This window comes from Eptesicus fuscus, chromosome 20 (assembly GCF_027574615.1).
Source record: "Eptesicus fuscus isolate TK198812 chromosome 20, DD_ASM_mEF_20220401, whole genome shotgun sequence".
Classification (NCBI taxonomy): domain Eukaryota; kingdom Metazoa; phylum Chordata; class Mammalia; order Chiroptera; family Vespertilionidae; genus Eptesicus; species Eptesicus fuscus.
In genome coordinates this window covers 18,671,990-18,686,126 of record NC_072492.1, presented here as the reverse complement: position 1 = coordinate 18,686,126, position 14,137 = coordinate 18,671,990, and the positions used below count along the sequence as shown (strand labels likewise).

Here is a 14,137-nt window from a genome sequence, read left to right as displayed (position 1 = left end):
GGCTCCTACAGCCTGGACAGCTCCGGGGAGAACCAGGTAGGAGATACCAGCCACTCCGGAGGGACCCTTTCACTGTCTGAAGCTGTGCTTCTGGAATCAGTTCAACCATCAAACCAGACCACAGACGAGGGAGGCAGGGGAGGGGCGGGGAGGGGCAGGCTGCAGGCCCCAGCAAGAAGAACCAACACAGGGAGATAGTATCAGACCCTTCCCCTCCCTACATCCCTGGAAAGCTCCACTGGCATCTCCAGACATTTTTCCCTTGTTGTGATGGGGCTGGTCATGGAGCTGGGTATCACAGAGTCATGCCTGTCTCATGTGCCTGGCGGGGCTGTCACGGCTTGGCCTCCAGCCCGTGCCACTCTGGCGGAGCTCTCTCTTGCTGCAGATGTCTTCTGCTCTAGAGGAGGCAGAGGCCCCGATCACCAGGATGGCATCTCCAGCCTTTCTCCTCCACAGAACCCAGCCCAGTGTGTGACTGACATGGAGCAGGTGCTCTTCGAGGCTGCCTGACACCTGCCTTGATTGGGCTAAGGCTCCGGGGCCATTCACGCTTGGCCTTCCCTCGAGTCCAGAGCCATGCCCCTTCCTGCTCCAACCCACCCCCAGCCCTCTTTTACCCAGAGCCAGGGGCAGCCTGCTCTGCCGCCAGAGAAGAGAGCTTGGGAAGTGAGAAAGCTGCCTCCCTGTGGGTACCCTGCATACCACAGGGCCTGGCAGTGAGAGGAGTTGGGCAGGGAGAGGAAGTGAGTCAGCTCCCTGCAAAAATGGGAATGGGAGGGAGGAGCCAGCCAAACTGAGATCAGGGGACAAAGGGCACAGGAGAAAGGTCACTAGCAAAGGGAACCAGGCCCACAGGGTGGAGGACAGATACAGGTGACACACTCAGCAGCGCCACCTCCTACCAAGGCTGAGTGGCCTCCACGGGCCAGAGAGCCTGGGCCTGGCAGGCACAGCCCCACCTGAGGGTGGAATCCGAGGCCGCTCCCTTCATGACTCAGGCATGGCTGGAGGAAGTGAGGCCACGGCCATGTTCTCTCCTCACCGAGGTGGAGTCTCTGGTCCCCAAGGCCTCCCACGACCTCTCTGGAGCCCAGGTTCCCCCAGGCCTGGCCCAATGGGGAGACAGATGTTTGCATCTCCAAAGGGGGTGGGAACTGAGCCAAGGCCTTAAGAGCAGAGGAGCTAGGGCTGCCCTGGCGTCCACCATGGCCCTCTCCAGGAGCTTCTGCCCATGCCCAGCCAGGAGCTGTCCCCGGGCTCCAGCTGCAATCTGTTGCTCTGACTGGGAAAAATCCTGGCCGTGAAAATTCCCAGCCTGTGGCATTCCAGCAGGAAGGCAGCCAGGGAAAGCAGCAGAGGGGAAGAGGAAGCCATGAACCCTGAGGGCCACATTCCGCCCCCTCTGAGACCTGCAGCCAGCAAGACAGGCACATTCCTCCAGGGCCCCCTGGGGGATCTTAGGCAACAAACCTAAGGCAACTTACTTAACCTTAACCCCTCTGTAATCCATATCCCCAAGGCTGGACACTGTGTGACCCTGCATGTGCTTCTGACCCAAGCCTGTGCCCTCCAGGGGCTCCAGTGCAGGGGCAGGAGACAGGCCATCCCCAGAAACCCCCTTCCCAGAGCCCCTTCCCCAGGCTCCTGCTCCTAGACGCCTGAGCCCATCTCTCCTCCGCGCCTATGGGAGCTGCCGAGTGCCAGGGACACAAGAAACAGAGTCATGGCATTGTCTGCAGACAAGTCACAGCCCGCTATGGTCCCCCAGGCTCCCTCGGTGGGGGCCCAGTTTCCCGCTGGCCTCTGTTGAGGCAGGACGCGCTAATATACTGCAGACAGGTCACCCAGGCCAGCGGGGAGGGTCCTAGGAACCCAACCTGAGCTAAACAAGGAAAAACCAGACAGAGAATGGGAAACCAATTCCTGACTAGAGAACCATCTTCTTCAAAATCTAGCCCCTGTTGAGCTGGTCCGGAGGTAGTGAGTTATCACAATTGATTGTACACAGTCAGTTACAGATTGGAAAATCTAGCCCCTGTTCCCATGAAGTGCTCCAGCCCTGGAGAAAGGAGATGACTACTTAATTGCAATCTTGACGAATGCTATGAAGGAGAAGGACGGGGTGCCGCCAGAGTGCAGGCCTGCCTGACCTGGTCGGAGAGGATCAGGGAAGGCTTCCCTGAGGAAGTGATATTCACACCGAGCCTAGGAGTGTGAGTGCATGAGGGTGGGCAGGAGAAAGCATTACTCCAGACGAAAGGAACAGCAGGAGCTCAATGGTAGAAGCAAGTGAGAACTCTGCGCTGCACACCCACTACCTGCTAGGCACCCTGCCAGGCTGTGCGCCCTGCCTTTCCCCCACAGCGCACACTAGGAAACAACAGTGATCCGCCCCGGGCAACAGAAGAGGACCTGTTCTTGGTCAGAGGTGACCACGGGGATCCCGCCACCCCACGTGCTGCGGCGGTAGGTACTAGTATGTCAGTAAGGGCCAAAGAGGTGAGGGGGCAACTCCCCTGCCTTCCAGGATCTCACGGGGGAGATGCAGAAGGGGCACCACTGCTGGGAGACCCACCCAAATGCTGCCGAGGCAGATGCTGCTTCTCGTCCTCGGCCACTCTTTCCAGGACCTCTCCCAGCTCCCACCAGGTTACGCCCTGCCTGCTTGCCCCTCGGCTCACGTCCTCTGGTTAATCTTCAGGAGGGCCTGAGAGCAATGGTCACACCTTCTATGGCTCACCGTCCACAGAACAAGAGCAAGAGTGTGGTCACCCTGGCGTCCCTTCCCTTCTGGAGACGAGGCCTCTAGGGCAGCAGGAATCAGAAGGGCCAGGCCTGGGCTAGGCTACCCTGACACTGCCTTCCCCTGCCCTGTACAGCAGGCCCTCCAATAATGTCATCTCGTGCAACGTCATTTTATTATCACACTGAGGAGATGCTGTAGGCACTTAACTCTTGCTTATGTCAATCAGCCTCTGCTAAAATTGGTTTCATTATCCGTCGTTCCGTCACAGTTCTAAGAACCCCCTGAGGACATTAAGGGAGGACTTACTAGAGAGCACGCTAGTGAAGAGCAAGGAGCTGATGCCCTGAGTTCAAATCCTGGCAAGTCATTTATTTATTTATTTATTTTAATATAATTTATTGATTTTTTACAGAGAGGAAGAGAGAGGGATAGAGAATCAGAAACATCGATGAGAGAGAAACATCGATCAGCTGCCTCCTGCACACCTCCTACTGGGGATGTGCCCGCAACCAAGGTACATGCCCTTGACCGGAATCGAACCTGGGACCCTTGAGTCCGCAGGCCGACGCTCTATCCACTGAGCCAAACCAGTTTCGGCATGGCAAGTCATTTAATAGCCTTGAAACCTTAGGCGATTTACTTGACCTTAACCTCTCTGCAATCCAGTTTCCACACCGATGAAGTAGGGATCATTATAATACCTAAAGGGCTGTTGGGAAAATTAAGTGAGTTAATATGCACAAAACATCTAGAACAGCGCCTGATGTGCAGTGAGCGCCAGCCACGATCCTCACACCCTTGCCATTATTTTTCATGCCCTCTCCTCAAGGCCTTTCTGCTCAGCTGAATCTTTATCAGATCAATTAAACACCACTTAGGCAGCACGTGTGTGCCACACACTCTATTGGATGCCAGACAGAACGCCGGACAAACACCCTCCATTCTGCAGAGTGGCCGGGCTGAGCCGCGGTGGGGAAGAAGGCCATGCCCTGATTCTGAAGAACATACGGCGGGAGATCAAGGGAGCCAGAGTGGTGACCTAGGTCTAAGGAAACCGTTCCCCAACCAGACTACAGCCAACAACTGAAAAAACCATAAGCTTTGCTGACACTGTCCCCTGCATTTAACAGAACAGAAGCTGCTGCCAAACACCACGCGGGATTCTAGGGTTGGCTGGGGTCCCCCCCCCCCCCCAAAAAAAATTAAAACTGCTCAGCAGGAGGCCGGGAGCCATGAAGACTCCACTCCTCCGCAGTGCAGATCTGGCATGGTGGGCGCCCTCAGAGCTGGCTGCTGGGTGCCTGGGGCACAGCCGTACCACTGCCCAGGGCTGACAATGGAGGCGCCAGGCAGCCTGCCCAGGCAGCAGGGGTGCCCCCTCCCCAGCTGGGTCACCGGTCCCCACCCCCACAGATGCTGCTCTCACCCCAGGCTGCAGGGAGGAGAGGCCGGCAGCTTAGAGGAGTGGGGTGGCGGGAGCCCTGCTGGCAGGCAGAACGCGTGCTTGTGGTTTCTGGAAAACACGGTAGAGATTTGCAGCATTTTTAAAATACTTGTGTTCCCACCCGCCACACGCCCCCCCCTTCACCCCACTCCTCACCCACCCCCCAGTCTGGGCGTTTGCATATCTGGTATTTTCCAGAACCATTTCAATGTAAATAAGAGAGATTAGAAGGGAGCAGAGGGCAGGGTGGCCAAGGGGATCAGGGTGGGCCAGAGGGGTTCTGGCCAGGGCCGAAGGGGCCAGGGCAGGCTACCTCAACCGAGGCCCTGCCCCCGCACCAGGGCTCCAAGCTATGCCTGCAAAAACAACCAATGACCATGGCATGTACCCACACCCGGTTCAATGTGGCCTGGGCACTGTGCCCACCACCCACGGGCCGGGTGGTCAGGGCACATAGGGGCTGCAGTTTGTCCAGCATCTCCCTGGGAAGAAGGCAGAACGGCGCCTCTGAGGACAGAGAAGGGAGACCTAGCAGAATAGAAATGACCTAGTCCACCACTCTATCCTGCTGGTCCCATGTACCCCCCAATCCAGGATAGATAACCCCCCAAATGTCCCTAAAAACCTTTCACCCATCAGTTCCCATGCCCTTGAACCTACCCATTGGCCCCTCATTTCCACAAGAACTCCGTTTGAGTCCTGCTTTGAGCCCCCAAGCCAGGGCTCTCACATGGGGAGACCGATGCCAGAAGCGCCTGCAGCTTTGGCACAAAATGAAGTAAAAATGTTCTGTTTAAAAAACAAAAACCCCTCCAAGGATCATTTAGAGCAACATGAGGAACAGAAGCATTCTAGAACTCTGAGCCCAGGCAGCACCCGGCACCACCAGAGCCCCTGGGGGAAGCCCACCGCCCGGCAGCTGGCCCGGCAGACCTGGAAGAGGTACAATTTCGAGGTTCCTTGGAATCTCAGTCCCCACTCCTGACAGCACCTGTGGACAAGGCTGATGAGGCTCAAACAGATCCCACCAGGGGTCTAGGGCTTCCACTATGGCAAAGGGACCTGCCCTTCTCCCCCAGGCAGGCAACCCTGACTGGCTGTCTCCTGCAGGGCCACTGATGTCCATGCCTACAGGCCCGAGAAGCTGGGCTCTAAGAAGCTAGGAAAAGCTAGCAGACACCCAGGGGCCCACCTCACCCTTAAGCTGGCTTAAAAAAAAAACACCAAAAAAAAAACTACAGTGAAAGAGTTTGGACAAAAGCATCAGGAGTCCCTGTTGGAAAGAAAACCTTACCAGGAGCCATGATGGGAGAACACTAGGATGGATTAATTAAGGAGGCTGCAAAATTACTTTCCCTGGATGTCTTCAGAGACTGGACAGAGAGAAAGATACTAATCTTCCTAAGCATTAACGACCTGCCGAAGTCTGCCTCAGTGATCTCACCAAATACATAGATACATAAAGACCCATAAGGTACAGTACACAAAATAAAAAACAAGGCTCCCTTTACTCTCCTTCTCAGAGGATGCTGCAGTGAGTTAGTTGGGTGCACATCCTTCTTTGATTTCATCGTCTTAAATTCTGAGAGGATAGAAAAGGCCCATTTATAGAGAACAAGGGTCACATTCTCTAAAAGGCCTCTTCTAATTGCCACTTCCTCCTTCCCACCCCACTGTTTACCTGTACAGACATCTATGACAGCAATTAAGGTGCTTAGTTGCCTTTCTTTAGTTATGTTTATGCTTCCTCAAGGAAAGATTCTACTTTATTTACTTAACCCCCCAGTGCCCGGTACAGTGCCTGGTCCTGTTCAAGGGAATGGGTACACTGAGGCTCAGAAAAGTTTGGTAACTTCAGTAAAACTCCAACAGATCTTTCTGGTTCCAAAGTCCATGTTCTTTCCACTATAACATGCACTCTCCTAGGTTCTCCTGAATGTGGAGGTGGTTTAGATGGACATGATGACCTCTTAAGGAACCTCACAGCCCTGTAACTGTTGTGGACAAACCCCAAGGTCCGATGGGAGAAGAAACTCTACCACAGATCTCTAGCCAATGCCTGACAGCTCCACAGGGCTCAGATTTAACTGGGAAGGGGTGGTAGGCCTCCCTTTAATCACCCCCCTCCCCTCTTACCATAACCTCAAAAACTCAGGAAGCAGTGCTTTCTGGGTAGGGCTCCCATGCAGGCCAGCTCCTCTGGCTCTTGGCAGCAGGAGAACAACCACATTGGCCAGGGTTTAGCCAGGTGGGCTTTTCTGAGCTCAGCAGAACCATCGTACATTCACAAACAATCCACCCGGCCCCTACAATGGGCCTACTAAGGATACAAATGGAAGGGACCAGCTCTCCCAACTCCCAGACCTTAGTCCCCACCCGGCGTCTACTCCTTCTCAATGGGCACTGACTTTCCTAACCAGACTCATGGAACTGGAGAGAATTTTGATCCAACTGGGGTTTTAAGATCCTCCTCTCTACCAACGCCTTCCTTAATCTCTCATCAGACTCAGGAAACTCTTTGCCTTTAGAAAAGTTAAGAATAATTTTCTCAAAACAGATGCCCCTAAACCACTTTCCCGGAAGAACCATGGAAAGAATTTAGCATCCTCCCCCATATCTGGTAGTCACACTTACCCCCTCCTCTCCTCCTTCCCTCACCCCAGTCGGTCACCAAGACTCTAGAGCAGGGGTCCTCAAACTTTTTAAACAGGGGGCCAGTTCACTGTCCCTCAGACCGTTGGAGGGCCGGACTACAGTTTAAAAAAAACTATGAACAAATTCCTATGCACACTGCACATATCTTATTTTGAAGTAAAAAAAACAAAACGGCAAAAACACCCGCATGTGGCCCGCGGGCCGTAGTTTGAGGACGCCTGCTCTAGAGCCTACCTCAGTTGCTTACATCTGAAACCTCTTTCCATCCCCAATGCCTCTACCTAAGTTCAGGCCTCCATTCATTCTGCCAGGTTTACTATAATAGCTCCCTCACGATTCTCCCCTTGCTGCACCCCAAAGCATTCTCCATAAACAGCCGGAGATTTTCTGAAATCGGTGCCCATCACTCCCTGATTAAATGGCTACATTGTCCTCAGGTTAAAGTTTACATTCCCTAGCATGACTCTCAGGGGCCTTGTGACCGGACCCCTGCTTGCCTCTCTTGCTGCTTCTCTCAATAGTGTCCCCATATGCTGTCCCCAAGCCTTATTCCCCAAATGTGTCAATCTCTCTCCGATTTGTGTCTAATACAGTCTTTTCCTTCCGTTGGCCTCCCCTATATGTCGGCTCCCTCTCTGATTCACGCCAAAGACTATACCTGAAGTTCCTCTTCTGTGCTCCCTAGTACCCCGTACTGGTCTGTCGCTGAGCTTCTCAAATGGCAATGTCATTGCCGGCTACTTGACCATCTCTCCCACTAGACTTTGAGTTCCTTGGGGCTGGGTGTGCATCCTTCTTTGATTTCATCTTGGAGGCTGGGATTAGGTGCCGCACACGGCTGGGCCCCAGGACCTGCCACGCAGTAAGTGCTCAACCCATGTCTGTTTAGCAGACAGACGAGTGGAGGGACAGATGGCGGCAGAAGGGCTGCTTCTCTCAGGCTTGCTGAGTGATTTCTATCAGGTCCCAAGTCTATCCTACTACTGTGGCTCACCCCTCCTTCCAAGGGAGCCTTGTCTGGCAGCTACAGAGACATATGAACAAGGTGTGAGCCAAGCATTCTGGACACACACCACGTGAGAAGGAAACCCAAGGGGCTGTCTCTCCCTGGGGCCTTCTGAACAGGCCATGGACAGGAGCCACGGGCCTGGCCCCTATCTGTGTGCAGAAAGAGAACAGATGGTTAGCCAGCTCCTTCAGAGCTCCCTGGGGACAGGCAACGTGTGGACACAGTTGATGGATGGCCTGACGGGCAGTGTGGCCACCAGAGCTGTCCCTGTGGGGCTAGAGTTGTCAGGGTACCCCGCCCGGGAGTATGGAGGAGGTGGGAAGGCTCTTTTCTTGGCATGGAACTAGGATTAGAACTGCTGCCAAGAAAAGGAGCAGGAGTAGGAGTGGGAGGAAGAGGAGATAGAGGATAAGAGCCTCAGTCGAGGCTACAGCACTCCCTCACCAGCTCCGGGGTCTGTCTCAGGAAACCAGAATGCCACGCTCACTCTGCTCCTCTCTGTTGTGGCCTGAGGCCCCACCAACTACCCAGGTAAGAAAAGATATGGGGCTTCTTTCAGCCCTATGCTTCTTGTTGTCCTGTCAGTTCTAGGAGACTCATGAGGATGGGACTCTCTTTGGAGTCCCCTGCTAGATCCCCGAGGTGGGGGGAAGAAGTCCTCTGGGCACCAGCTGGGCTTGCCCCACGGGCCAGAGCAAGCCAGCATTTCCGAGATACCAGCTGGAAGATGGGATCCACCGGGGTTTCCAAAGCTAAACCATCCACTTCCCCAGGGATGCGGTAGCAGCAGCTAGTTGGGTAGGAGAGCGGCTGGGAAACATGAGATGCCAGGATGATCCCTGTGCTATAAAGAGAACTGAACAGCATCTGTGATGCCAAGCCCTGAGCCCCACAGAGGCCTGTGCTGTGGTTCGGCGGGGAGCTGGCAACAATCCCCTGGGGGACTCATTCTTTCAGAGGAAGAATATTCTATCTGTTGAAGGCAATGTTAGCCTGGGAGAAAGTAGGCAGATGTGGCAACATGGTATGGTCTTTGGTGCCGAGATAAAGACAACTCCCTCTAAGCTGTGGGAAGCTCCCCAAGCTCAGTGTAGCCTGGTGGCTAACACAGAGTAGGTGCTCAATGTATTTCTGGAATTAATGCGTCCAGGTCCTTCCTGGATTCCACGACAGGCTCCCTCCCACTCACTACCCCTTCCTGACTAGCAAAGCTGCCTGACCCCACCAGCCCCAGTGTAAAGGAAGGTCTGGAACCCAACTCCAGTGCTTCCTGCCAGAGTCTGACCCTGCGGCTCCCAGGCCCTCCAGGCCCGATATGCTGTTAGGCTCAGCAGCCATCTGAGCAGCCACTTCCCCTCCCCGGGAGAAAGCTAGGACCGGGACTCTGCCTGTTTCCTTAGCATTTCCTCCCACTTCTGACTTGGACACATCTGGCTGGTCACTTAGAGCTGAAAGGCCCTGGCCAGGCCATGTGCTGGTCAGGCTTCAGGGACCTGGACAGTCCTAAAAGCCACAGCTGGAGAGAGGGATGACCAGAAGCCAACTTGTCCTTCAGATGCTGCCTCCAGGCAAAACATTCCCAACTGGTAAGTAGCCAACCTATCAAATGATCGCTGGGGTTACAGATCTCCATCTCCCTAGAGACCATCTCTTCAGGAGTTAAATTGGGTAGGTCCTTGGGAAGTAAACGGGTTATTTGCTGAACTGATGGATACCTTTAACCTAAATCTCTTCTGGGCCTATGTCACCCCCCTCCCACTTTTGCTTTGTGCGGGCAGGGGTCTCAGGGATAATCAGGTCATACTCTCTCTGCAGGCTTAATCCCTGTTACTTTCCCAGGTCCATGCATTTCCTTCTTCCAGGAAAGATAATAAAACTCTGGGAGCACAAGTGATCTGTATAAATCAGATCGTCACTCCCCTGCTTCAAACCCTACAATGGTCTCATTTCAATGGGGTTAAATCGAAACTCCTACCATGATTTATAAGGTTTTTTCATGATTTGGCCTCTGCTTATCTCTGCAGCCTTACCTGGTATTCAACTCCTCGCTCACTCAGGGGCAAAGAGGAGGCCTGAGGCCATCTTCCCAGGAGCTACCAAAGCAGCTGTACATCCTAGATGTCCCATGACAGCCCTGATTTGTGAAATAATTTCTTTTTTTTCCACCTCCAATATCTAAATAACATGGAAATCCTACATTTTAGTCCAGAATATAAGACTGTCTCTCATATCTGGAACTGGCACATGTTAGCCTCCATGGCTCAGTTTCGGGCTCAGGAAATATGGTGCCCAAACCCTAACCCACGCTTGTATCATGACGCTTGTATGACCGTGTATAGCCCCCACTGAGGTGCCTTCTCCCCACCAGCCAGGTAGATGGTCCCTGAATCCCAAGGAGTGGCCCGGCGTTACCACTCACACACTCGCTAGGCTCTGACTACAGCTCTTGAGTACCCTAATCATCCACCTCAGTACAATCACGGTAGCCATCAGCAACCCAGTCCCTGCTCATCCCTTGCTGCCCAGGTCCCAAGGGAAACACTCACATCGGCCGGCTCCCTGCGGGGTCCCTCGCCACTCCGCAGCCAGCTCCGGCTGAGCTCACTGAGCTCTGGGATGGGTTGCACCTTGAGCCGCACGCTGTCCCCGGACTGCCGGATCATCTCCACAATCTCATCCCGGGACTTGCTCTCCACGTTGTGCCCATTAATCTCCACCAGACGATCACCTGGCACCAGCCCCAGGGCCAGGTCCTTGGTGCCCGCACCAGGCTCAGCAAAGTGAACCACCCTCCGATAGACCTGGCCCTCGGGGCCCCGATCAAGCATGGTTGTGCGCCGCAGGGAGAAGCCGAAGTCTCCAGTGGGCCTTCGTTGCAGCTCCAGCTCCCGGAGGGCAGGGGGTGGTGGGGGCACCACGGGGGGCAAGCGCAGGTCAGCCGGAAACCTTTTAGTCACCAGCTCAGGGACTTGGGACCGGGGCCCTGGTCGAGGGTGGCCCGGGCCGAGATGCTGCACCAGTTGTCCCTCCAGAGTCCTCACCTCCACCTGTGGAGACGGGGCAGTAGAGTGCTCCGAGGGGGTGGAGGTCTCAGAGGCACTCTCATCCCGGCTCCGCTGGGAGAAGGAGAAGCGCTTGACAATCATCTGGGAGTTCTGCTTGGCCAGGGAGCCGAACTTGGCCGCCCGCTGCAGCACAGAGCCCCGGAAACTGCCTTCCTCACCCTTGAGGTCATCGCTGGAGCTGGCTGTGCTGAGGTGGCCCGAGTCCAGGATGACGCTGCCCCTGTTGCTGTCGGAGTCAATGTCCGTCAGGTGCAGGTCGGAGCCGCTGGCCACCTTGATGGGGATGGGGTTGGAGATCTCCAGGCGCATCTTCGATTCACGCTTGGAGGAGCGGTTCAGGTTGAAGAAGCCGCGTCTCAGGCTCATCTCCTCCAGGCTCCTCAGCTCGGCTGCTGACATCCGCTCCTTCTTCTCCTTTTTCTCCTTCTTCTCCTTCCGCCCTCCATCTTTGTCCTTGTCTTTCTTCATTAGATTAAACATGGTGGGGGTGCTGTTTTAGGGGGGGTACCCCCAGAGGATTATGGGTGCTCAGCACAGGGCCTTTGTGTTCCACCTTGCTGCTGCAGACAGAAACAGAGAGAAAGAGAAAAGTTATTCCAGTAGAGCCTCTTCCCCCGTCTCCAGTCCAGACGGGGCCAATTGCTGAGCACAGCTACCCCTCACAGCGATCCCTGCCAGGTTCTCTGCCTCACACAATACTGTCTCAGTTAAGCGAAGCCTCATAACACTGCTATGAGGAGGTCTATTGTTACCCCCATTTTACAAATAAGGAAACTGGAGGTTTAGATAAGGTTGTAAAAACCCAAACTCCAAAGTCTCTCATTTCCTATGATCTCTGATAGACCCGGCTTAGGTGTGCATGGGGGTGGCATCTGGGCGATCTGACCTCCTGGCCAGAGGATGCCTTTAAGCCAAGTTGGGACTTGACTGTAGACGCAAACACAAGGGAAAAAGAAAAGAGACTCGGCACCATCACCTCCCACAGCCCATGTCCCTTAAGGCAACAGACATCACGTGCCACTGGGCTCTCTCCTAAGCCTGGTATCCCTAGAACAGCAGCCTTCGCCACTGCCCGACGGAGAACCTCAAAGAACCAACACTTGTTTAATGACTACCACTTGTCAGGCATAATGCCAGGCACTTGACACACACTACCTCATTTGAACTTCACAGCATCCCTGCAAGAAAAGTATCATTATCTCTACACATGAAAAAATTAAGTAGATGTTAGCTGTCAACTAGCTAATAGATGGCAATGCCAGGATTCAATGGCAGACATTGTTTTCTTTCTAGGTCCTGGGCACCCAAATCGGAGCCGGGAGGGAAGTGAGGGGAAGTTCCAGTCTGGACAGAGGACAGACAGCTGTGGTGGTGGGGGTGGGGAGGGGGGGGTCTACTGGATAAACAGGATCCTGAAAAACTCACATCCTTTTCCCCAGACCAACACCTAAATATAACCTCAGGAAGAAAGTTGTGGCGGCGTGAGAGAAGACCTCAGCTCCAGGGCACGTGTGCCTATGGCGCCAACCTATTCCCACCCCAATGCACACCTGACTGGGACAGGAGTGAGAAAAACCTGATGGGGGTGGAGTTGAGAGAGCCTTTCTAGTTCTAACCAGCAGGCAACCAGACGCAGAAGTAGGCCATACCACCTAATTAGAAACGAAATGTAATTTTTGTTCTCTCTCCATGAAGGCCTTCCCCCTGACTTCTAGACACGATGGCCTATTGCAAGGCCCTGGAGAGGCCTTTCCTTTCTGTGTACCCCACCCCCACAACCACGCAGGCTCCCCATTCTACTGAGAGGGACCTCCAACCCAGATACAAAGCCTAGAAAGGCATCAAGGCCAGGAACTCCCAAGGGCCCAGGTACACGGGCTAATGGCCCAGCACTCTCGCCCAGTGGTTCCTGAGAGATCAATGCATCCTCTCCAGAACAGCGCCATCCAAAAGAAACAGAATTCAAGTCATATAGGTCACTTAAAATTTCCTAGCAGCCACACTTTAAAAGGTAAAAAGAAACAGGTGAAATCAACCTGCATGATATTCATTGTCATCTTAATATGTAATCTATATAAAAAACATGGAGGTGTCTTATATCCTCTTTTCCATACTAAGTCCTTGAAATCCAATGCATATTTTACGCTTAGAGCACACTGCGATTCAGACTAACCACATTTCAAGTATTCAGCAGCCCCACGTGGCTTAGCTATAGGATTGGACAGTGCAGTCCTAGAGAAATCTTCCGATGTAGAAGAGGTGGGAAATCCGGTCTAGTCACTAGCTCCCTGGGAACCTCTCAGGCACCCCTTTTCTCCTCGCACCTCAGTTTCTATCTGGTAAAACCAAGTTCCCTCTGAACTTCTTGGTTCCAAATGCTCAGGCACATTACCTGGGGGGAGGAAGACAACAAGGAATCTAGGGCCCGAGAGGCACAGACCCAGGGGCAACCTTGGCCAGATGGGTCTGGGCTGACTTGGGTTGGGGGAGTGCCTGACAGCAGACATCTTCTCTTTGGGGCTGTACTTTGACACGGGGAGTCTCTCTGTCCCCTCCTGAACCACTGATGGGGGTGTGACACAGACCTACCACATGCCAGGACATAAGATCTTCAGCTGGTTGCCACCCACCTTACCCACCACTACTTGCACTGCCTTAAAGGGCTGGTTTGGAAGATGGCTCCAGGGGCACCTGTGGGGAAATGAATAAAGAAACCCACCTCGGGACCTGAGGGGACAAATGAGTATCTCAGCCTCAACTCAACCACAGAGAACCCAAATGCCTTCAACGCTGTCCCACCAAAACACCTTTCGGTCTCTCATTCTCACTCTTCAATCCTTACACAATCCTGGCTCTTTGCTGGGGGCTAAATATTTGAGCAGTATCAACAGAAAAGAGGCCCCCAATTCTAGAGTCTTTGGGCTAGAAAGGTCCCTGGAAAGTAATTTCGTGTAAACCCCTGTCTTGGCCAAAGCTTGCCCCTCATTGTCATTGTGACAGGCAGGAAGACAGACAGTCACAGGAGCAGCGCAGGGGACAGTGCTGGCGGAAATGTTAGAAGGTTTGGTATCTAGGCCTGGATCTGTCAACAAGCCACCAGGGGACCTTGAGCCTGTCACTTTGCTCAAGGTTGAACTAGATGATCTAGGTCTCTTCTAGCTCTAAAATCCCAAATATCTAAGTCTCTTGTGGACACAGGTTAGTTATTAACTTTC

General features: G+C 53.8%; 1 protein-coding gene across 1 annotated transcript in view; it reads right to left on the bottom strand.

Annotated features, from left to right (window-relative positions):
- MYO18A (myosin XVIIIA) overlaps positions 1-14,137 on the bottom strand; it is a 96,503-nt gene that overhangs the window by 73,970 nt on the left and 8,396 nt on the right. The window contains exon 2 of the mRNA XM_054709050.1: positions 10,404-11,482. Coding sequence (XP_054565025.1) covers positions 10,404-11,402 — 999 coding nt within the window. The 5' untranslated portion in view covers positions 11,403-11,482. The remainder of the gene's footprint in view (positions 1-10,403; positions 11,483-14,137) is intronic.